This window comes from Oncorhynchus nerka, linkage group LG27 (assembly GCF_034236695.1).
Source record: "Oncorhynchus nerka isolate Pitt River linkage group LG27, Oner_Uvic_2.0, whole genome shotgun sequence".
NCBI lineage: Eukaryota > Metazoa > Chordata > Actinopteri > Salmoniformes > Salmonidae > Oncorhynchus > Oncorhynchus nerka.
This window is the reverse complement of record NC_088422.1, coordinates 34631639-34655938: the sequence shown is the minus strand read 5'-3', so window position 1 is coordinate 34655938 and position 24300 is coordinate 34631639. Positions and strand designations below refer to the sequence as shown.

The following is a 24300-nucleotide window of genomic DNA, read 5'->3' as shown; positions in this document are numbered from 1 at the left end:
GAACTAACAAACGTGTCTGTGCCCGTAGGCTCTGGCTGGTGAGGTGGGCATGAGTAGTGAGCTGGATGAGGTGGCACGCGCCCTCTTCAACGGCATGATCCCTGCTATCTGGAGGAAGCTGGCACCTGATACCCTCAAGTCCCTGGGCAACTGGATGATCCACTTCAAGAGGCGTTACGACCAGTACAACTCCTGGGTGAACATCCGGCGCTCTAATACAGTTATTCTCTGAGACATATCTCCCAGAAGATTGGTTTAGTTTATAAGAATCCCCATTAGCTGTTGCTCATGCAGATATGTTATTCAAGGTCACACTTTCTTGGTATCAAAGTATCCATGATGTATAGTACATATAAATGGAAATACAGTATGTACATGTATGTATGTAGTGGTTGTGTAGTTATGTTTTATTTTGATGGTTCTTCCTTCCAGGTGGATAAAGGGGAGCCCAATGTGATGTGGTTGTCAGGGCTGCAGATCCCAGAGTCCTACTTAACTGCTCTGGTTCAGGCCACATGCAGAAGGAACGGCTGGCCGCTTGACCGCTCCACACTCTACACACAGGTCACTCAGTACACCACTGAGGAGGAGGTCAACGAGAGGCCTGGACAGGGTGAGAGTCCTCTGACAGACAGACAGACAGACACACACACACACACACACACACACACGGACGGACATATTAACACACACACTGACAGACATATTAACACACACTGACAGACATATTAACACACACACTGACAGACATTAACACACACACTGACAGACATGTTAACACACACACTGACAGACAGATGGACAGACAGATGGACAGGCGGACAGACATTCTAACACTGACAGACAGACAGACAGACACACACACGGACGGACAGATGGACAGACAGGCAGATGGACAGACGGGCGGACATTCTAACACTGACAGACAGACAGACAGACACACACACGGACGGACAGACAGACGGATGGACAGGCGGACAGATAGACAGACAGACAGACACACACACGGACGAACATACTAACACTGACAGAGAGATAGACACACACACAGACGGACATACTAACACTGACGGACGGGCGGGCGGACGGACAGACACACGGACGGACATGTTAACACAGACAGACAGACCGACAGACAGACAGACAGACCGACAGACAGACAGACAGACACACGGACGGACATGTTAACACACACACTGACAGACATGTTAACACACACACTGACAGACATACCAACACACACACTGACAGACATTAACACTGACAGACATATGGACAGATGGACAGGCGGACATACTAACACGGACAGACAGACAGACACACACCCTGACAGACATATTAACACACACACTGACAGACATATTAACACACACACTGACAGACATATTAACACACACACTGACAGACATATTAACACACACACTGACAGACAGATGGACAGACAGACAGATGGACAGGCGGACAGACAGACAGACAGTGATGCTTTGATACTGAGGGTTGTGGTTGTGTTCTCCCAGGCTGCTTCGTGTCAGGCCTGTATCTGGAGGGAGCAGACTGGGACATAGAGAGGGGTTGTCTGATCAGGAGTAAACCCAAAGTGCTGGTGGTCCAGTTGCCCATCCTGAAGGTCATCCCCATTGAAGCACATCGCCTCAAACTACAGGTAGGGGCAACACCACTCACCACCTTATCCCTTCAATCAATCAAACAACTGTATTTCTAAAGCCCTTTTTACATCAGCCGATGTCACAAAGTGCTATACAGAAACCCAGCCTAAAACCCCAAACAACAAGCAATGCAGATGTAGAAGCACGGTGGCTAGGGAAATCTCCCTAGATTGACAAGAACCTAGGAAGAAACCTAGAGAGGAACCAGGCTCTGAGGGGTGGCCAGTCCTCTTCTGGCTGTGCCGGGTGGAGATTATATAACGGTGGCCAAGATGTTCAAACGTTCATAGATGACCAGCAGTGTCAAATAATAATCATCACAGTGGTTGTAGAGGGTGCAACAGGTCAGCACCTCAGGAGTAAATGTCAGTTGGATTTTCATAGCCGAGCATTCAGAGTTCGAGACAGCAGGTACGGTCGAGAGAGAGTCGAAAACAGCACGTCCGGTGAATAGGTCAGGGTTTCATTGCCGCAGGCAGAACAGTTGAAACTGGAGCAGCTGCACGACCAGGTAGACTGGGGACAGCAAGGTGTAATCAGGCCAGGTAGTCCTAAGGCATGGTCCTCTGGGAGGAGGGAGAGGGAGAGAGGGAGAATTAGAAGGAGCATACTTTAATTCACACAGGACGCCAGATAAGACAGGAGAATTACACCAGATATAGCAGACTGACCCTTCAGAACATGTGCTTAGTGACTTCGCTAGTGGCCTCTCTAGCAATGCAGTTTCATTGTTTTAAAATGTCTGTTTTGACGCTTTCTAACTGTGTCAAAATGTCTATGTGTTTGTTTCGTAGAATACTCTGAGGACTCCAGTGTACACCACGTCCATGAGGAGGAATGCTATGGGTGTGGGGCTGGTGTTTGAGGCAGATCTCTTTACCACCAAGCACATCTCCCACTGGGTGTTGCAGGGAGTCTGTCTGTGCCTCAATGCAGACTGATGATGTTTATATTTGTTTTAGATTTCTATGTAGATCATTTAAAGGCACATTTTAAAGGCTGAATTTATTTTAAATGTTTGGGAAACTATCAAATATCACATTTGGTGACATGCTTATTAGCATACTATTACATCAATCGATTTCTCTGGAACATAGGGCTCCCGAGTGGCGCAGTGGTCTACGGCACTGCATCTCAGTGCAAGAGGCGTCACTACACTTACTGGTTCGAATCCAGGCTGTATCACATCCGGCTGTTATTGGGAGTCCCATAGGGCGGTGCACAATTGTCCCAGCGTCGTCCAGGTTTGCAGGGGTAGGCCATCATTGTAATTAAGAATTAGTTCTTAACTGACTTAGTTAAATAAAGGTTCAATAAAAAAAGTTTTTAAAATCCACAGTTGTTCTTATCATGAATTAACACTAGGTGGCAGCCCACCCCAGTCCTGTGTTCACTCAGAGTAGTGGAGTAGAGACCCACTGCAGAACTGCTGTCTCCAATCAGTCCTCTGAAGAGGTGCCATTGGATCTCAGAGGTTCTATTCCCAACCCCTGCTATTTTTAATCTCTGACGACAGATCTTTTTATTAAGTCCTCTCTCCGCTTTATTCCTCGTGACATTTCTAATGCCCAGCATCTGTGCTCAGGCCGCCTCGACCGACTGACGGGGGAAATAAATCCACAGGGAAAACAAGGTCTGTTTTGTATTAGTTTTAATTAAAATCGTAACATTATTTCTCCAGGTTATATTTCATCCCCCCTTTTCGTTGACTACATAGAGCTGGCGTATAGGGGAAGGGAGGCCCTCCATTCTGATATAGTCTAAAGATAGGTGTTTTAAAATGTATATCCCCACACATTAAATGTAGATTTAGGTCTGAATCTGATCGTACAGGTCAGGTGTGTACGTGCTGTCTTCATATGTTTGTAATTTAATTAATTGAAACATCTTTCATGTTTTTTTCATGCATAATCCAAAAGGAATTGAGTCCATTTTTAAAGATTATAGCTATATTATGTATTATAGCTGTCACTTTGGGAAAACCAGGAGTCTGGAAAATGTGTATCTGAGTGAAACATTGACCAAAGTGCACACTCCACAAACTTATCCTAGACCTCCAATATTATTTTCCTTTTTATTTATTTGATCGAGCTCTGACTATAAGTGTTGTAGTTTGTTCTCTGCGTTAGCTATTCAGAGTGAGCAAATAGACTGATATTGAGTCATCTCAGATACTGAGGTGAGATAGCGGTCTGGGTCACAGAGAGGCTCAAGCATGACCATGACGTCGACATACAGCACATGTACAGGCAGTTCTGCCTGGAATTATCTGACTCAAGTCACCCAGCTTGAGCCCTGTATTTTATAATCCCACAGCAGTGAGCAGTGTGACCAGTCTTGACAGTGTGGGGCAATGGTTAGAGGGGTGAGGGGGGCAGGCCAGATAGCACCTGCTGGTTTCACTAGTATGGCTGTCATAAAGCAGACAGCACTGTGGAGAGGAGCTGGAGGCACTTTTATGAGCCTACACAGGGAGGGAGGGGGTGGAGGGGGGGGGCAGTAAAAAGTCTGTGTTGCAACTCTATAGAATAGAAAAGTCAGAATGGTCTACTTTTTCATGTATGTGCCCGGCAAATTAGTCAAAGGAACTTCAGTAATACATGACCTTAGAGAGACAATAGGTAAAGGAACTCTTTATATTTGATTACAGGGTGGAGAGAAGAAAAAAGGGTAGGAAAAAAGTAACAAGACAAGAAAGGGAAAAGATAAAATGCAAACGACCCCTACCTCCCCTTCAGAGGCCAAGATAATTTTCAGCTGAGCGAGACTGGAGGGATTTACATTAACCCTAAACTCCTCCAGTTCCTTCTTGGCTCCACTCTGCGCCGGTCTGCTGCCTCATAAAATGCCAAGCATGCCCTGAAACAAAAAATGCAGACACTACAATCCCCCCCGTCAAGCTTTCTGAAGCAGTTTCCGTTTGGTGTGATTCGGAGCAGATGAACCTCAGAGAGTAGATCAAAGCTTCCACTGCACTGCGAGGAGAGTCCTGCGCCAGTCTGTCTCAATGCCCATCTGTGCAAGGGTGTCTGAGTCTGCGACAACCCACAAGCAAAGCCACTACATTAGGGAAGCTTGCCCACCTACGTGTTAATGTGTGTAAGGGGGTGCAGTCATCATCAATGCCGTAATAATCTCATAAATGCAGTAGTGATAGGAGTCAAACTACCTCACAACATACAGTGTGCCTCAGGAGGACAGGATGCCACGATGTCTGCCCTGTGTTGTGGTGTAACTGTGTGCTGTTATGAATCATGCTCTTAGATGGCCTCTCTTCCTCTTCAGCATCATGATTGTGTGCAGCTGGTAAGCCCTACAGTGCTACCCATTGAGAGACCTGAGAAGTGTAGTCACTTTGACCACAGATATAGATTACTGGGCTGCAGGATGCAGGTCCAGGTGTTTAGCTTGGAACCTGCCCACAGCTCTGTGGTTAGTGGCTGTTTGGACAGAAACCTTCCAGGCCCCTTTCCGCTGGGCATGGGAGAGAGGTTACAGAGCCCACCACCCCTGCTCTTTGGCTCTGTCTGCCTGGACCTTGCTCAAACACCAGGGTCTGCCCACAGGCTGCTGAGTTAGGATGCAAACGGCAACCACATAGCTTAAGGCTGGACAAAGACCATGATTAGGAGGGACTGGAGGAAGAAGCATCACTGGCGTAGCACATGCCCCACATATAGCATATGAATGCATCATAAGCCATGCCATTTTTTTATTTTTATTACAGGAAATCATCTTTCACACTGCCAAAAATGCTCTCAGCCTCATGGCAAAATGTGTAGAATAGCAGGAAATAAGCTCAAGGATTCTTGAAAGTCGGGACAATCCTTGTCCGGCACAGAAACTGTATTTTATAGTTGAAAAAATTGCTTTTGTTGCATTATTTGAGCTTAAAAATGTACTTTTTAAGGGAATTTTTCTAAGGTAAAATATTTGGGGGGGGGGGTTTCAAAATACTTTCAATATTAATTTCCATGTCGGCTCTATGCCTGCAAATGCCCTTGTCCGGGGCAAAGGATCCGAAATTAAAACTCTCCAAAAGAATATTTAACATTTTTAATAAAACTGGCAAAAATGTATATCAACTGAAAGAATATCACATGTAGTTTCTTCCAATAGCCTTCTGTGACTTCAAATAATATTTCTCTCAAAACTTTGATTCCTAAAATGTTTGTCCGGAGATTTGGTTCACTACATCAGATTTGTCTAAAATCCTAAATGAATCAGGAATGAGCATGGTCAGCTACAGAGCCTTCAAAAATATGCATACCCTTTGACTTATTCCACATTTTGTTGTGTTACAGCATGAATTCAAAATGGATTAAATAGACTTTTTTTTTACACACAAAAACCTGTTTTTATAAACGTTGCTAATTTATAAAATATTTTACAAACAGTCAAAGGTTTGGACATACCTACTCATTCAAGGACATTTTCTTTATTTGGACTATTTTCTACATTGTAGAATAATAGTGAAGACATCAAAACTATGTAATAACATGGAATCATGTAGTAACCAAAAAAGTATATTTTATATTTGAGATTCTTCAAAGTAGCCACCCTTTGCCTTGATGACAGCTTTGCACATTCTTGGCATTCTCTTAACCAGCTTCACGAGGTAATCACCTGGAATGCATTTCAATTAACAGGTGTGCCTAGTTAAAAGTTCATTTGTGGAATTTCTTTCCTTAATGCGTTTGAGCCAATCAGATGTGTTATGACAAGGTAGGATTGATATACAGAAGATAGCCCTATTTGGTAAAAGACCAAGTATATATTATGGCAAGAACAGCTCAAATAAGCAAAGAAAAATGACAGTCCATCATTACTTTAAGATATGAAGGTCAGTCAATCCGGAAAACATGAAGAACTTTGAAAGTTTCTTCAAGTGCAGTCGCAAAAACCATCAAACGCTATGATAAAACTGACTCTCATGAGGACCGCCTCAGGAAAGGAAGATCCAAAGTTACCCCTGCTGCAGAGGATAAGTACATTAGAGGTAATAGCCTCAGAAATCGGCAATGAACTGCACCTCACAGAGTTCAAGTAACTGAGTAATCTCAGCATCAACTGTTCAGAGGAGACTGCATGAATCAGGCCTTTGTGGTCGAAACCATCACGAAAGGACACCAATAAGAAGAGACTAGCTTAGGCCAAGAAGCACGAGCAATGGACATTAAACCGGTGGAAATCTGTCCTTTGGTCTGATGAGTCCAAATTTGAGATTTTTGGTTCCAACCACCGTGTCTTTGTGAGACGCAGAGTAGGTGAATGGATGATCTCCGCATGTGTGCAACAAGACAAACAATATTGGAATCACCATTGTCACAACCATAAACTGTCAATTCCATCTGCCTTATAGATTAAAATAGAATATGAATTTTAGTTCAAATATGTTACATTTAACTTGGTCTTATAGTCATAAAGCAACTGAGGAAAAAGTCAATTGTGTATACCACTTCAATGAAGAAGAAAAATGCCATTTTTGTCAACTCCTTAAAACATAAACTCCATCAGAGTGCTGAGAGATCTGATAGAATAATTATGCTTTTATTGGGTATTTTCAAGTAATACATTTTCCATATTTTACCCATTTTGTATTAAACTTTTATTTTTATAGGCAACAATATGTCTGTTTTGAGTATCTGTTGTCAACTCTGTCATTGACGGCTTAAAGATTTTTTTTGTAACCACTGTTCTGCAACAAACAATTGAAGTATTTGCTGTGCTGACCTAAGGGATAATGTTTGCTTTATACATGTCGTTTTATGTTCTACATCTAGAAAAACGTGCCAAAATGCTAATGAAATTAGCCCTGGAGCATATAGTAGTGCTATAAAAATAATATCATTTGGAGATTTCTATTGCATATTTTAATAATCTATGTTAGAATAAAACAATCAAGGCCTTGTTGGACAATAATTGTGAACATGAAATGCCTTTTATGGTGTCTGTCAGAGTTTACATAAATCCAGTTAATTGCATTTTATAATTAGGAGGGTGTTCCTTTACATCAGGGTTCCCCAAGTTTTCTGACATAATAGACTAACATAAAATACTGTATAAACACCAGGAAATCAGCTCCAAGTGTCTTTAATTTAAGAAATATGTTCCCAAGTATTCTCCCGCATAATATATACACGTGATCGTATACAAACATAAGCAAAGTTTGAAATTATTATGTTTTAGTCAAACCTTACATCTTTTTGGGCTTTTTGCAGTCAACAAATGATTTGTAATTATGCCTCCATTTTGGTAGATACTCTTATCCATAGCGATTTACATGAGTATTTATGATTAAGTGCCTCACTCAGGGGCACATCTACAGATTTTTCACCTAGTTGGCTCTGAACCAGTAACCTTTCGGTTACTGGCCCAATGCTCTTAACCACTGCCGACCTTGCCTCCACTGCCCCCGACAATTCTCTCAACAAAAGATCTAGTTGAGGGTTTCTGCTTTACATAGTGTGATAGCTGATACTTTGATCTATCAAATTGTATAAACTGGGTGGTTCAAGCCCTGAATGCTGATTGGCTGACAGCTGTGATATATTAGACTGTAGACAACGGGTAAGACAAAACATTTTTACTGCTCTAATTACATTAGTAACCAGTTTAATAACAATAAGGTGCCTCAGGGGTTTGTGATACAGTTGAAGTCTGAAGTTTACATACACCTTAGCCAAATACATTTAAACTCAGTTTTTCACAATTCCTGATATTTAATCCTAGTAAAAATTCCCTGTCTTAGGTCAGTTAGGATCACCACTTTATTTTAAGAATGTGAAATGTCAGAATAATAGTAGAGAGAATTATTTATTTCAGATTTCTTTCTTTCATCACATTCCCAGTGGTTCAGAAATTTACATACACTCAATTAGTATTTGGTAGCATTGCCTTTAAATTGTTTAACTTGGGTTAAACGTTTAGGGTAGCCTTCCACAAGCTTCCCACGATAAATTGGGTGAATTTTGGCCCATTCCTCCTGATAGAGCTGGTGTGATTGAGTCAGTATGTAGGCCTCCTTGCTCGCACACGCTTTTTCAGTTCTGCCCACACATTTTCTATAGGATTGATATCAGGGCTTTGTGATGGCAACTCCAATACCTTGATTTTGTTGTCCTTAAGCCATTTTGCCGCAACTTTGGAAGTATGCTTGGGGTCATTGTCCATTTGGAAGACCCATTTGCGACCAAGCTTTAACTTCCTGACTGATGTCTTGAGATCTTGCTTCAATATATCCACATAATTTCCCCCCCTCATGATACCATCTATTTTGTGAGGTGCACCAGTCCCTCCTGCAGCAAAGCAACCCCAAAAAATGATGCTGCCACCCCCGTGCTTCACGGTTGGGATGGTGTTCTTCAGCTTGCAAGCGTCCCCCTTTTTCCTCCAAACATAACGATGGTCATTATGGACAAACAGTTCTATTTTTGTTTCATCAGACCAGAGGACATTTCTCCAAAAAGTACAATCTTTAGTGCCTCCCGGGTGGCGCAGTGGGGCGCTGTACTGCAGCGCCAGCTGTGCCATCAGAGACTCTGGGTTCGCGCCCAGGCTCTGTCGTAACCGGGCCGTGCACAGTGCGCGCTAACCAAGGTTGCCAGGTGCACGGTGTTTCCTCTGACACATTGGTGCGGCTGGCTTCCGGGTTGGATGCGTGCTGTGTTAAGAAGCAGTGAGGCTTGGTTGGGTTGTGTATCGGAGGACGCATGACTTTCAACCTTCGTCTCTCCCGAGCCCGTACGGGAGTTGTAGCGATGAGACAAGATACTAAAAACAATTGGATACCACGAAATTGGGGAGAAAAACTGGTTAAATCCCCCCCTCGTTTTACTGTGGATATAGATACTTTTGTACCTGTTTCCTCCAGCATCTTCACAAGGTCCTTTGCTGTTGTTCTGGGATTGGTTTGCACTTTTCACACCAAAGTACGTTCATCTCTAGGAGACAGATGCGTCTCCTTCCTGAGCGGTTTGACAGCTGCGTGGTCACATTGTGTTTATACTTACGTACTATTGTTTGTACAGATGAACAAGGTACCTTCAGGTGTTTGGAAATTGCTCCCAAGGATGAACCAGACTTGTTGAGGTCTACAAAAAAAATTCTGAGGTCTTGGCTGATTTATTTTGATTTAACCATGATGTCAAGCAAAGGGGCACTGAGTTTGAAGGTATGACTTGAATTACATCCACAGGTACACCTCCAATTGACTCAAATGATGTCAATTAGTCTATCAGAAGCTTCTAAAGCCATGACATCATTTTCTGGAATTTTCCAAGCTGTTAAAAGGCACAGTCATCTTAGTGTATGTAAACTTCTGACCCACTGGAATTGTGATACAGTGAATTATAATTGAAATAATCTGTCTGTAAACATTTGTTGGAAAAATTACTTGTGTCATGCACAAAATAGATGACCTAACCGACTTGCTAAAACTATAGTTTGTCAACAATAAATTTGTGGAGTGGTTGAAAAACGAGTTTTAATGACTCCAACCTAAGTGTATGTTAACTTCCGACTTCAACTGTATATGGCTAATATACCACGGCTAAGGGCTGTGTCCAGGCACTCTTGTTGCTTTATGTGTAAGAACAACTCTTAGCCTTGGTATATTGGCCGTGTACCACACCCCCTCGGGCCTTATTGATTAAATATATTTCAAATTGTGTTAATATCAAGATAAATGTTTGCGATTGTCCAGTCTTTCAAGAATCCCTGAACAAGAGAAACATTTTCTCGCAGCCTCATGGCTAAATGTGTAAAATAGCATGAGATTAGCTATAAAACTGTTGTTTTTTTTCTTGCTTGGACCTTGCGGGTCGTTCAGCGAAACTGCGCTATGCCACTGAGAACGATACAGAGCATGTCTACTGCATGCTAATATATACCAGATGACACAATGCAAAGTGTGTCTGGCATCTAGGTGTTATGTCCTTAGAATAAAGTATGGGCACTTATAGACACTCACGAACAGAGATTAAAGACTAATTCAGCAGCAGCAGCATCATCAACACCATAATATTGGGCTATTTATGCATGTTTATTGTCATCAGAATGCATCGGACTAACTTCTTTATTTCACAATCATTTATTCTGTTCACATGAGTCCCACGTGTAGCCTACCACTGTAGAATTTCGAAACTATAATGATTTAGGATTAGGAATATGACATAAATCACTCCGGGATAGTTCAGTGTTGATAATGACGATAGACGCTTAAAGGGAATCTGTTTTTAAACGTGCCTTGTTTCCGGTGAAATGTTGAAATAGAGAATGGGCAGGGTAAAAGACTGCGGGCTGTGCTTTTAAAAGACTGAAGGAGACTAATTTATTTCCATTGTGAGAAGCTCGACTTGAGATAGGCTACAGTACGCACAGACGGAGGGAGGGAGTGCTGATAGTGAAAAGAAAAGAGACCGGCCAGTCACATTAGCCTACCTATTTTGGCTGGTTGCTTCGGAACACTGCCTATAGATTAGGGCATGTGGGGAACTTTCTGCAAAATCGGTGAATGTTTGAATATTTTTGTTTTCGGCCTGTCATTTTTACCTTTCTTATCGTGATATTTAAAATGCAGCCACGTTCTTTCTTGCTATTATAACGGTAAAGGTGTAGTTGATATTTGTATTTTATGTATTTGGTTGATGAAGGGATGCGCTCTCTCTCCGTGAAGCGAAAACCTGGACTTTTAGGTATATTTTTTTCTCGAACTGGAAAGAAATCTACTCACTAGCTCACTTTTTTTAGGAACTCTTCAGCCTGTGCTTTTTTGACGCCGCGGAAATGGGAGCGTGTCAACCGGACTGCGTGTCCGCGCTTTCCCGAAAAAGTTTCAGTTGGATTGTGCTGCTGCTGTGGCTGACCTCTGAAGCGCACGGAACCTGGAGGACGGGTCTTTACAAATATTCAACTGGGACACAGCTCAACAGAGAGTCTTCCGCAGCGTCTCAAACCTCTATTTATCAAAAAAGGTATGGATTAATGCCTTATCGTTTATTGTTGTGCATCTTCTAATTTGTATATTAGAGCCTATAACCTTTCATGGAAATGATGATTACTAGGCTAGTACAGTAGGCTAGATCTTCATAAGGCCCAATAAAACAAACCTGTCAAAGACTCACTCAAAGGTTCTGTGTCTTTGAAGCATCCTTTCAGATAAAACGACCTGCTTTAGGATCCATACCATTCACAATTTGAAACATTCATAGATTAGGCAACATTTAAGGTCACTAATTAATTCAATTCATTTTAGTTGTCTTTATTTTTTTTTCAGATATACTTATAACTAACCTATTGTTATCAATACCTATCCATCTTTTGAGGACCTCAAAGACCCCTTTTTTCTGCCTATTTAAGCAACCAACAATGACTCTTCCCAACCCTAGTCTATCCATCTAGCAGGTCTCATTGTCTGCTTGACACTGGGTTTCCTTTTTCCTGTCCAGGCAGCACATTGCGCACTGTGTGCAGTGCTCTCCCATCCTCATTGGCCTGCCCACTGTCGCTCTGTGTGGCCTATTGGCTCCTATCCTGTGAGAGCAATGCTGTCTCTAAACTGTGCTCTGGTCTGGCCGGCAGCAGTTCTCTTCCTTTCCAACATCTGCTGTCTCTCAGCTGTCAGGGAGCTCCTCATCTGACCAGACTCAGTCCTCCACTAAGCCCCACACACATCCATAAAGACAGGTACAAACCACCAACTCAACCCACTCATCTGCCTCTATAAATCCCCCTTGTATGGGTCTCGCAGCAAACAGAAGGGAGCTCTTGAACTGGAATGGGTAGTGAATGGAAAACGCTGGTCTGTTTTATGTTGTAATAAAGTGGATCTGCTGAATAACAGGTGAAAAGGCTACTCTTTATCGTTTGTTGCACAAATATACTACTATATTGTGTGAAATGGTCAGATCTGTGTTGAGTAATCTCTCTTTCTGTTGGATTGTTTTGATGTTCTCCCTCTGTGTGTTCCTCCCCTGTGATCCTCAGAGGTGAGGGTTCCGTATAACAGCAGGGTTGTTGATGAGGGTGGTTCTGTGAGCAAAGCCCTCAGACTAAACACAGAGTGGAAAACACCAGCCCCCTCGCTTCCCTTTTGGACAAAGCTAGTGTTTTTCACAGAGGCCAGCCAGCCAATGTGGATGTGATCAAGTTCCCCATCACACTAATATTTACTCTCTCAGGTTCTGAGCGATGGGGGGGTTGATGGGGGAGAGGAGAGGAGAGTGGGTGGAGGGTCCTGCTGATGAGTGTAGTGTCCCTGAGAAGTGTCCAGGTGGTGCAGAGAGGTCCTGGCCTTGGTTCGCTGCGTTTACTCCTCCACCCTGAGACTCTCTCTGTCACTCATGTGCTGTGGTTGGTGGACATGTTTACTAAACACATGCAGCTGCAGTTCTACTTCATCTGGGCTGTTGTCTGTCTAGGCTGCGTCATGTAGACAGGCATGTTTATGGTGTGTGTCAACAAGACCATTTGGGGGCATTACCATTAGTTCCGTGTAGGACAGAGGGCTGTCCTCTCCTCTCACATGGCCGTAGTAGGAGCACTGTAACATTCCTTTGTCCACATACAAAGCATTGAACAAAGTCTTGATGACAGAGGTACTGAGAGAGATAACAGTTTATTTTAATAATGGTAGGGGTGGTCAAGAGATAATGACTATTGGTCAAGAGATAACAATGACTGAAAGAAAGTCTCCCTAGTGCTAGATTCAGACCAGCATCCCGGGCAACCTAGAAATGTTATTTATTGAACCTTTATTTGACCAGGGTAATCTCGAAGAGATAAACATCTATTTTTCAAGAGAGACTTTGACTGAGACAGCAGCATCAACACATCAGTATCAAGGCTCCTGAGTGGCGCAGTGGTCTAAGGTACTGCATCCCAATGCTAGAGTTGTCACTACAGGCCCTGGTTTGATCCTGGCTGGATCACTACTGACTGGGATCAAGAGTCCCATAGGGCGGCGCACAATTGGCCCAGCATCGTCTGGGTTAGGGGAGGGTTTGGCCGGGGTAACCCGTCATTGTAAAATAAGATTTTGTTCTTAACTGACTTGCATGAATAAAATAAAAGTGAAATGAAAGACAAACAGGCACATGACATCAACCAGACAAAATTGCCATCAACACAATAAGCAGCACATACGTGACACAAGCCAGAGCTTGTAATAAATCACAGGGTCATTACAGTATCAAAAACATACTTTGAGTGAACCATTCTTACAATAATTGCGCAGCAGGGTTTTTTCACCTTTGGCCTAAATGAGGGCTATTGAAGCCAAGTGTAGTTAAGGGATAAGACAGCAGCTGTGTCATTCCACTAATTCAGTGGTTCTTGAGAAGTTTAACTTGGTCATAAAAAACTTTTGATTTCATTTTCCCATCTCGAGGTTAAAAAATAATAATTAAATTACTATAGTAAGTGCGTATGAAGTGCCAATTAAACTAACAGGGTTGACTGTAACAAGGTTGACAATTTCATCTTAAATCAGCCACAAATCTCCTTGTGACGAGGGAATGGAAACTTGTTGTGTGCAACAGGGGGTGGCAATTGAATGCAAGCTTCACAAATGTGCATTTATTGTTAAAACATTTCCAGCCAGTCTATCTATGGGTAACAAGGTTGACGTGTTATGCTCGGCCAGCTCAGTTTTCCACCACAAAACACCAGCAAATGGCCAAAAAGAGTAGGACCAGTTCACCTCCCATTAGGCAGAAACGCCTATTTAACTTCTATTCCCCTTTGGTTCAACATCATTTCATTGAAATGACGTGTAAACTACATTGGTTCAACCAGTGTGTGCCCAGTCGACTGCTTTTCCACTATGATTTGACTATTAGATCTTCAAGGTTTCTTTTTTTCACTCTTTTTTTTAAGGAACAGTTTCACCATATTAAAATGAGTGAATCACTAGCCACCTTAAATAAGTAATAATATTCAGAAATGACTTTGTCAAAGCAACAAGATAACTAGGGCTTTACAATGATGGTGAAAATGTTGGCAAATGTTGGGGCTAAGTGGGTTCAAATGTTTCTAGAAGTCACTGAGGGTACATGGAAAAAAGCATTTATTCATATAAAAAATCTGAATGATAAAGTGCACTTTATTTAATTCATTTCAAATAACAGTTTTTTTTTCAATTCAATATTGGTGCACAATTTCTACTTTAAATATCAAAGGGATGCAAAAGGTACTCATTTTGTGAGCTATTTCCTGTGCTGCCAGCCTGAGGAGGGGGAGTCATGGTCTGACTGCCACACAGACCTCTCACTGTGGGACCTCTAGAGCCTGACCCATCACCACCACATTCTCCTGCACTACTCCCAACAGAGGAGCTGACAGTTACACATGCACACGCACACACACACACACACGCACGCACGCACACACACACACACACACACACACACACACACACACACACACACACACACACACACACACACACACACACACACACACACACACACACACACACACACACACACACACACACACACACACATTGGTCATCCATATCAAAGAGTGTCACACACTCCCACCTACACATTCACTCAAACATCACAGGTGTCAAAGGAAAGCCCAAAAAATGGTCAAATACTCACACGTCAGAGAGTTTTCTCTGCTCCCGCAATGCAAGCGGTACCGGAGCGCCAAGTCTAGGACCAAAAGGCTCCTTAACAAAAGGCTACCCCCAAGCCATAAGACTGTGAACAATGAATCATATGGCCACCAAATTATTTACATTGACACCCCTCCCCCTTCCTTCCATTTGTTTTTTACACTGCTGCTACTCGCTGTTTATTGTCTATGCATGTCAATTCCCCCCTACCTACATGTACAAATGACCTTAACTAACCTGTACCCCTGCACACTGACTCAGTACCGGTACCCCCTGTATATAGCCTCCTTATTGTTATTTTATTGTGTTACTTTTTATTATTTTTTACTTACATTTATTTGGTAAATATTTTCTTCACTCTTTCTTGAAAAGTCGCTGTTGGTTAAGGGCTTGTAAAGTAAGCATTTCATGGTAAGGTCTACACAGAGCGGGGACGTTTATCAGGTATGGAGAGCACTTTTGCCCGGCTCTGCTTAGAGGGCTTTGGCCCCCTCCTCTCATTCACTATGGCCTGATTGGCCCCTGACATGTCCTTTGATCCTGACTAAAATTGGAGCCCAATGGGACATCCCCTAATGTCCCCCATTAACCTCTCATTCAACACCTCTTCTACATCGCTGCAGTATATCAACCCACAGAGCAGTGACGACCACCAACACACTATACTACTGGTACTTACTTATCTGCTCTTTCATGTTCTTTTTGGGGCTTTATTTATCTTTAGATTTTTTTCTCTCTCTCTCTATTGTTGTTGTAAACAAAATACACTCTTTATCTAACGCTGTGTTCTATTCTTTCTTGTCCTTTATTAAAATCAGTCCTTCAACTTTCCCTCTGTCTTTGTGCAGAATAATGTCTTTCATGGTCTATCCCAGTTAGAAGCTCACTCTCGTTCTCTCCAGCTCCAGATTTTAACTCCAGGAATGTTTGATCCGTCTCTCTTCAATAATGTCACTGAATATCTCTCTCTCTTTTGTTGCACCCTTTTCCCTCTGCCCTGGGACCCACAGTGCATCCTAATTGGTCTATCCTCTACACCTTGTCTGTTCCACTGAGGGCTTCCTTGTGTGACCTCTGCCGTCTCCTCTCCTCCACCTCCTCATCGCTTCTCGTCTGGCCCTCTGCCACATCTGTCTTTTGTCGTTTGTTCTCGACAAGAGCTTTTCCCACAGCCAGAAATCTAGAGGAATTCCTTGAGATTTTTATCATACTAAATGTCTTTTTTTTTATGTTCTACCCTCCTCCCACAGCATTGGGCGGGAGAAAGAGGGTGAGAAGGGGGGCTGCGATTTTCAACTATGTCCCAGATGAAGAGAGTTATTGAGAGGGAGAGGGACTGAAACAGGAAGCTCGGTGGGGAATGCACCTGGACATTATTCACCCTAACCTGGCCTTCCTCTGTCCTCTGTGAGCCTGCCTGTCTGCCCTCCTCTACTCTCTCTGTGTCTCAGAGGGCCTGGCTCTAGGTTTATTCCTCTCTCTATCTCTGTTTCTATCTTCTCTCTCGCTCTATCTCTCTCTCTCTCTGTTGTTGTTTCTTCTCTTTCCAATAACTAGTGCTCTTACCTAACTGCATATAGATCTGCATGGCCTTGGAGGATCCTTCCTGTGTGAACAACAGTCCTCAGGCACACTGCAGTGAGAGGACAGCAGCAGCGCTGCTCACCTTGAAGAGTAGAAGCTTGTCAATGTGACAATTTCATGAGCTCTCTGTCATTTTTATTAATTAGTTGTTGGGCCAAAGCTGTGATCTTTCTCTCCCTTAAGCATTTAGATTTCCTTTTTCCCTCTAAACATTTGGCTGTGATCAGTTTCAGGGCTCGTTGTGCCTTGTGATTTACTTGGTTTTGGTCCAGCATCGGGAGTGAAGGAAGGAAGGAAGGAGGGAGTCTGAGGTGTTTGCAGAGAGACTTGATACTCGCAGTGGGCCTGCTTGCCTGCCTGGTGCCAGTGCCAGTTAAACACAGCCGTGCTGTTGGGTTTCACACCTTGTAACCAGGGGACATCTCAACCCTGGGGAAGTTTTACACTTTGCAGTTGAGACTGGAACTATTAAGTAAAACAAACACCTGTGTCCCTAATGTGAGATGCAGTACCCCAACTCCCCACTAGTTCATCTGTAATGTTTCACTTTGATAGCACAAGCTACAGTATACTGAGTCTCTATAAAAACTACTTCAGCTGTAATCTGTTTATCACTGTGGTACTTTTGCAATGGATAACACAAGCTATAGTGAGTCTCTATAGAAACAAAGTTATCTCTTCTATCAAATAAAGTAATTATTTGTGAGAGCCTTACTGCAGACTGCTGTGATTCCAGCTGAGTAGTGGAAATGACATGGGGGCCATGTTGTAGCAGGGGATAATGGTCTTAGGCGGTGTTACCTCTGCTTAACAGACTCTTGGTGAACCCGTAGGCCCATGGTGGATCAAAGCTGGGAACAATCACAGTGTCTGATCCTCTTTGTAGTGGGGAGGATGTGGGCAATTCCTCTCACACACAGGCAGGCTCATCTTGGGCATTACCAAACTGGCGTACTGTTATGTTCAGCTCATAACGGTTTTATTTATCTTTCTGTGTACTGAACTCGACCCTACTCTGCTGTGCTGTATTGTGCTGCACTGTACTCTGTACTCTACTGCGCTGCACTGTGATGTCCAAACTTGTTAAACATGAGGAGAATGACATTCATATCCATAATTATGTATTTCTGTGTAGTACAGATCAGGGACCAATGACCAAAATATATTTTTTCAATCTCAAGGTGCTATCTAGAACCTTTAAGGGTTCTTTGGCTGTCCACATGGGATAACCCTTTGAAAAACCCTTTTTGGTTCCAGGTAGAACCCTTTTGGGTTCCATGTAGAATCCTTTCTACAGAGAGTTCTACATGGAACCCAAAAAGGTTATACTTTGGAACCAAAAAGGATTCTACATGGAACCAAAATGGGTTCCCCTATGGGGACAGACACTTTTTTTTATAAATGTGTGCCATGTCATAGCTGACACCGATTCCTTCTGTAGATGTCTTTGAATCTTAATTCTGAGAAGACAGTTAACAGAGCTTTGGGAAAACGTGGTCGCATAAAAACCGGAGGGAGATTTTACCATAATTCCGTTAACAAATTTAGCATTTGCACAGTTCTTCCACTAAATTTGTTTTGTACATTTTTCAGTGGAAATTGTTAAAAGTAGTCCTTGTGCATAGAGTTATATGGTTTGTTAAATGTTGAAATCAATAGTTTCTGTTTGGCAGACATTTTAAAGAAAACAAAACTGAGTCAAAGCATAATTCCATTAATGTGGAAATTCTCTCTTCTAATATCCACTGGATGAATTCATCTGGCTAATTCCCAGTCCTGTTGTGATCTAATCCGTGCTATCAGTCATGGTAATATTCCTCATACAAGGTTAGTGGTTTAAATGGTGTAACCTGCTTTTCTTTTGATCCAGGTCCAATGCTGTCCGGGTAGTGGACAGATCATTGTGGGGCGCAGCAGCAATAGCAGCAATCCCCATTTCAGGTGATTGTTCAGGTGATTGTGGTAAGGTTAAGCAACCACACGTCTGCCACACTGATCCTCAACACGGGGTGCCCCTCAGGGGTGTGTGCTTAGTCCCCCTCCTGTAGTCCCTGTTCACCCACGACTGCGTGGCCAAACACGTCTCCAACACCATCATTAAGTTTGCTGACGACACCACAGTGGTAGGCCTGATCACTGACAACGATGAGACAGCCTATAGAGAGGAGGTCAGAGACCTGGCAGTGTGGTGCCTGGACAACAACCTCTCCCTCAATGTGAGCAAGACAAAGGAGCCGATCGTGAACTACAGGAAAAGGCGGGCTGAACAGGCCACCATTAACATCGACAGGGCTGTAGTGGAGCAGGTTGACAGTTTCAAGTGCATTGGTGTCCACATCACCAACGATATATCATGGTCCAAACATACCAAGACAGTCGTGAAGAGGGCATGACAACACCTTTTCCCCCTCAGGACCCCAGATCCTCAAAAAGTTCTACAGCTGCACCATAGAGAGCATCCTGACCATAAGGCACTATAGAGGGTAGTGTGTACGTCCCAGTTCATCACTGGGGCCAAGCTTCCTACCATCCAGGACCTACAGTATATACTAGGAGGTGTCAGAGGAAAGCCCAAACAATTGTCAAAGACTCCAGTCACCCAAGTCATAGACTGTTTTCTCTTCTACCGCATGGCAAGCGGTACTGGAGCGCCAAGTCTAGGACCAAAAGGCTTGTTGTGTGATAGAATAGCTAAGGTCTAGGAACAAGAAAAGAAAATCGAGGGATATCAAGGGATAAACCACTTCCCCTGGCTAGTTCTGAACTGAAGGAGGGATTAGAGGTCTGGCCTCCCATGAAGCGCAGGGACAACAGATGAAAATTAGCTATCGAGCTAAATCTGGTGCAATGGCATGTTGTACATGGTCCCTGACAAATAAACATAATAATTTTAAAAAGCATGGTAGCTCTCTCTCTTTCTTTTTTTTCTCTTCATTTACTCTCTCTTCATCTTCTCTCTCTCTCTCTCTCTCTTTCATCTTCATCTTCTCTCTCTCCTCTCTCTCTCTTTCTCTCTTCATCTTCTCTCTCTCTCTTCATATTAACTCCTTTTCTCTCTCTTTCTGAGGCTTCAGAAGGTTATCTATTGGTTCTGGAGGCCATGGAGGGGGAAGGAAACAGGGACCCATCCCAACAACCCATTTACCCTTTATGGAGGCTCATACAGTGTTAAAGAGGGAAAGGTTCTCTAGATTATATGGCCCTAGTAGGAGCTTGTGTGCACTGTGCAGGCACTACAACATGTAGGAGTTGTTACTGTGGGCTGCTTTAGGGCTGCTCAGCTTGGTACACACACACACTCTTTCTCACACACACACTACATGACCAAAAGTATGTGGACACCTGCTCGTCGAACATCTCATTCCAAATGTATGGGCATTAAAATGGAGTTGGTTCCCCCTTTGCTGCTATTACAGCCTCCACTCTACTGGGAAGGCTTTCCTCTAGATGTTGGAACATTGCTGCAGGGACTTGCTTCCATTCAGCCACAATAGCATTATTGAGGTCAATTCATCCAGAAGGTGTTCTATGAGATTGAGGTCAGGGCTCTGTGCAGGCCAGTCAAGTTCTTCCACACCGATCTCGACAAACCATTTCTGTATGGACCTCGCTTTGTGCACAGCGCATTGTCATGCTAAAACAGGAAAGGGCATTTCCCAAACTGTTGCCACAAAGTTGGATGCACAGAATCGTCCAGAATGTCATTGTATGCTGTAGCGTTAAGATTTCCTTCACTGGAACTAAGGGGCAAAGCCCCACCACGAAAAACAGCCCCAGACCATTATTCCTCCTCCGCATAACTTAACATTTGGCACTATGCATTCTGGCAGGTAGCGTTCTCCTGGCATCCGTCAAACCCAAATTTGTCCGTCGGACTGCCAGATGGTGAAGCGTGATTAACCACTCCAGAGAACATGTTTCTACTGCTCCACAGTCTAAATAATTTTCTCTGGGTGTGCACCAGCTCATGCTTTTTATGAAGCTCCCGACAAACAGTTATTGTGCTGACGTTGCTTCCAGAGGCAGTTTGGAACTCGGTAGTGAGTGTTGCAACCGAGGACATACGATTTTTATGAGCTACGTGCTTCAGCACTCGGCGGTCCATGTGGCCTATCACTTCTCAGCTGAGCTGTTGTTGCTCCTAGACCTTTCCGTTTTACAATAACAGCCCCTACAGTTAACCGGGGCAGCTCTAGCAGGTCAGACATTCAACAAACTGACTTGTTGGAAAGGTGGCATCCTATGACGGTGCCACGTTAAAAGTCACTGAGCTCTTCAGTAAGGCCATTCTACTGCCAATGTTTGTCTATGGAGATTGCATGGCTGTGTGCTCGATTCTATATACCTGTCAGCAACGGGTGTGTCTGAAATTGCCGTATCCATTCATTTGAAGGGGTGTCCACATACTACTTTTGTATATACAGTGGCTTCTCCACATTTTGTTACATTACAGCCTTATTCTAAAATTGATTAAATTGTTTCCCCCCCTCATAAATCTACACATAATACCCCATAATGACAATACAAAAACAGATTTAATAAATTTTTGCTAATTTGTAATAAACCCCCCCAGCGTTCAAATCTTGGCTGGGCCTGGATTTGGACATTCAGAGACTTGTCCCGAAACCACTGCTGCATTGTCTTGGCTGTGTGCTTAGGGTCGTTGTCCTGTTGGAAGGTGAACCTTCGCCCCAGTCTGAGTTCCTGAGCACTCTGGAGCAGGTTTTCATAAACAATCTCTCTGTACTTTTCTCTGTTCATCTTTGTCTCGATCCTGACTAGTCTCCCAGTCCCTGCTGCTGAAAAACATCCCACAACATGATGCTGCCACCACCATGCTTCACTGTAGGGATGGTGCCAGGTTTCCTCCAGACGTGACGCTTAGCATTCAGGCCAAAGAGTTCAATCTTGGTTTCATCAGATCAGAGAATCTTGTTTCGCATGGTCTGAGAGTCTGTAGGTGCCTTTTGGCAAGCTCCAAGAGAGCTGTTATGTGCCTTTTACTGAGGAGTGGCTTCTGTCTGGTCACGCTACCATAAAGGCCTGATTGGTGGAGTGCTGCAGAGATGGTTTTCCTTCTGGAATGTTCTCCCATCTCCACAGAGGAACTCTAGAGCTCTGTCAGAGTGACCATCAGGTTCTTGGTAACCTCTCTGACCAAGGCCCTTCTCCCGCGATTGCTCAGTTTGGCTGGGTGGCCATCTCTAGGAAGAGTCTTGGTGGTTCCAAACTGCAGAACATTCTTGGTATCCTTCCCCAGATCTGTGCCTCGACACAATCCTGTCTCGGAGCTCTACGGACAATTCCTTTGACCTCATGGCTTGGTTTTTTGCTCTGACATGCTGTCAACTGTGGGACCTTTTTATAGACAGTTGTGTGTCTTTCCAAATCATGTCCAATCAATTGAATTTACCACAGAATCATTTATAATCAATTGAATTTACCACAGAAACATCTCAAGGATGATCAATGGAAACAGGATGCATCTGAGCTCAATTTCGAGTCTCATAGCAAAGGGTCTGAATACTTATGTAAATATGCTATTTATGTTTTTTAATTTTTTACATTTGCTAACATTTCTAAAAAACCTGTTTTCCCTTTCTCATTATGGGGTATTGGGTGTGCATTGTTCAGGATTTGTATTTATTTAATCCATTTTAGAATAAGGCTGTAACAACACAAAATGTGTAAAAAGTCAAGGGGTGTGAATACTTTCCGAAGACACCGTATAGTGTATATAGTAGTTACACACAGTCATTGGTTTAAACAACCTGCCACATATGCAAACATCATGACACGAGTATTATTATAATCAAATCATAGTATTACTATGAAGTACACGGAGACTCCTCTGCTGTTCTGTGTTCTATATACTAAACAGGTGGCGATATGGTAATTGTTTTCCATGTTCTGCCCTCTACTCAGCGCAAGCCATATGAGGGTGATCATGGTATTTGTACACTTTGTTGTTAACAAAAGACTGCTAACACATGTTGGCTCTAATAGCCTCCGTGTAGATTTCTCTCTGTGTCGCTCCATGTTTCCTTGATTTATGGTTGTCGACTTGAGGGATGAGAAGTAAATCCAAAGAGATATCAAAAGGACTTTGTCTCGTCTGGGTTTTGCAGGGTTTGTATCATAAACTCCTCTAGGTTCTCCTCAGTTTGCTCCCACTCTGGTTTATAAAACACTTAGAAAACCTTTTTTTCATGTGTGTTCTGTTTTGTCCCTCATCCGGTCTGTGTTGCCGGTGGCTTTTAATTCGATGTCGGACATGTTTAATGAATACCATCGAGAGGTTTCCCCCCCCTTATTTCTAAGAGCATTGTTTCCCTTGTTAGCATTTTCTTCCGACCAATAACGTAGTGATTGAAACCATCCCATGGCTCCTCTCCTAAATCAGGCTCAGATGTCTTTGGCTGCATGTGGTCCAAAATAAATCTAAAAACCAAGACCTTCATTAGTTGTGAGAGCTTTATGTAGTGACAGTATGTATACAGAGCCTTTATAGAGGCTACATAACAACTGAGCGGTAAATGTAAAGCTTTGATGTTTAACTTCTTAAAATACACACTTTGACCAGTGAGGGCTTCTGTGTCTCATATTGACCTGTGAGGGAGTGGGCCTATGACTTACTATTAACTTGTGTTTGAAACTCACTCTAATGTGTAGAGCTCCCCCCCCCACTCTCGGTTCCCCCTCAGTGGCTCTGCCTCTCAAGAGACCCAGGGGGGGATGCCAGCGGATAAGGGAAGACTGCAATGTCAATACAGCCTACAACAAGAGTGTGCAAAGCTGTCATCAAGGCAAAGGACGGCTACTTTGAAGAATCTCAAATATAAACACATTTTTATTTGTTTAAAACTTTTTTGGTTACTACATGATTCCATATGTGTTATTTCATAGTGTTCATGTCTTCACTATTATTCTACAATTTAGAAAATAGTAAAAACATTTTAAAAACCCTTGAATGAGTAGGTTTGTCCAAACTCTTGACTACTAGTACTGTATGTTTGTGTGAGAGATATAAATATACTGTGTGGGTGTTAAATCAGATAATGATATGACCACCTGTTGCTTGTAGTTTTGTAGAACAGGTGTGGAGGAGAACTGAAGCCAATAGTACGTCTTGTTGACTTTGAGTGCCCATGCTAAACCTGCTCTGTGTGTCCCCCCCTCTCTCTCCTCCCTCTCTCTCCTTCTCGCCACTCTCTCTCAGGAACTGGTGTCCCCATACGGTCACTAAGACAGTGACGTGCCAGGTCCAGAATGGGACAACCATGCAGCGTGTCTACCAGACATGTCGCTGGCCACAGGGATGCACAGGGGGCAGGTGAGTCTCTCTAACCCAAAACATAGCATGTCAAAACCTCATGAACACACCCTACATCTACAGCTTGATGAATGAGCCACACGATCAGAGGAACT

At 43.2% G+C, this 24300-nt stretch overlaps 2 protein-coding genes across 7 annotated transcripts in view; both read left to right on the top strand.

Annotated features, from left to right (window-relative positions):
* Positions 1 to 3003, top strand: part of dnah10 (dynein axonemal heavy chain 10) — a 57824-nt gene extending 54821 nt beyond the window's left edge. The window contains exons 77-80 of the mRNA XM_065011143.1: positions 29 to 196; positions 433 to 613; positions 1518 to 1663; positions 2462 to 3003. Coding sequence (XP_064867215.1) covers positions 29 to 196; positions 433 to 613; positions 1518 to 1663; positions 2462 to 2608 — 642 coding nt within the window. The 3' untranslated portion in view covers positions 2609 to 3003. The remainder of the gene's footprint in view (positions 1 to 28; positions 197 to 432; positions 614 to 1517; positions 1664 to 2461) is intronic.
* Positions 3004 to 3219: 216 nt separating this feature from the next.
* The window catches only part of LOC115111655 (EMI domain-containing protein 1-like), an 80566-nt gene continuing 59485 nt past the window's right edge, over positions 3220 to 24300 (top strand). For 2 of the 6 annotated variants that reach the window (XM_029637969.2, XM_029637966.2), the window contains exons 1-2: positions 10997 to 11641; positions 24092 to 24205. In XM_029637969.2, coding sequence (XP_029493829.2) covers positions 11454 to 11641; positions 24092 to 24205 — 302 coding nt within the window. In that variant the 5' untranslated portion in view covers positions 10997 to 11453. Of the gene's footprint in view, positions 3301 to 10992; positions 11642 to 24091; positions 24206 to 24300 lie in introns of those variants that run through there. The other 4 variants (XM_065011603.1, XM_065011605.1, XM_065011604.1 and 1 more) reach the window with 4 other exon arrangements.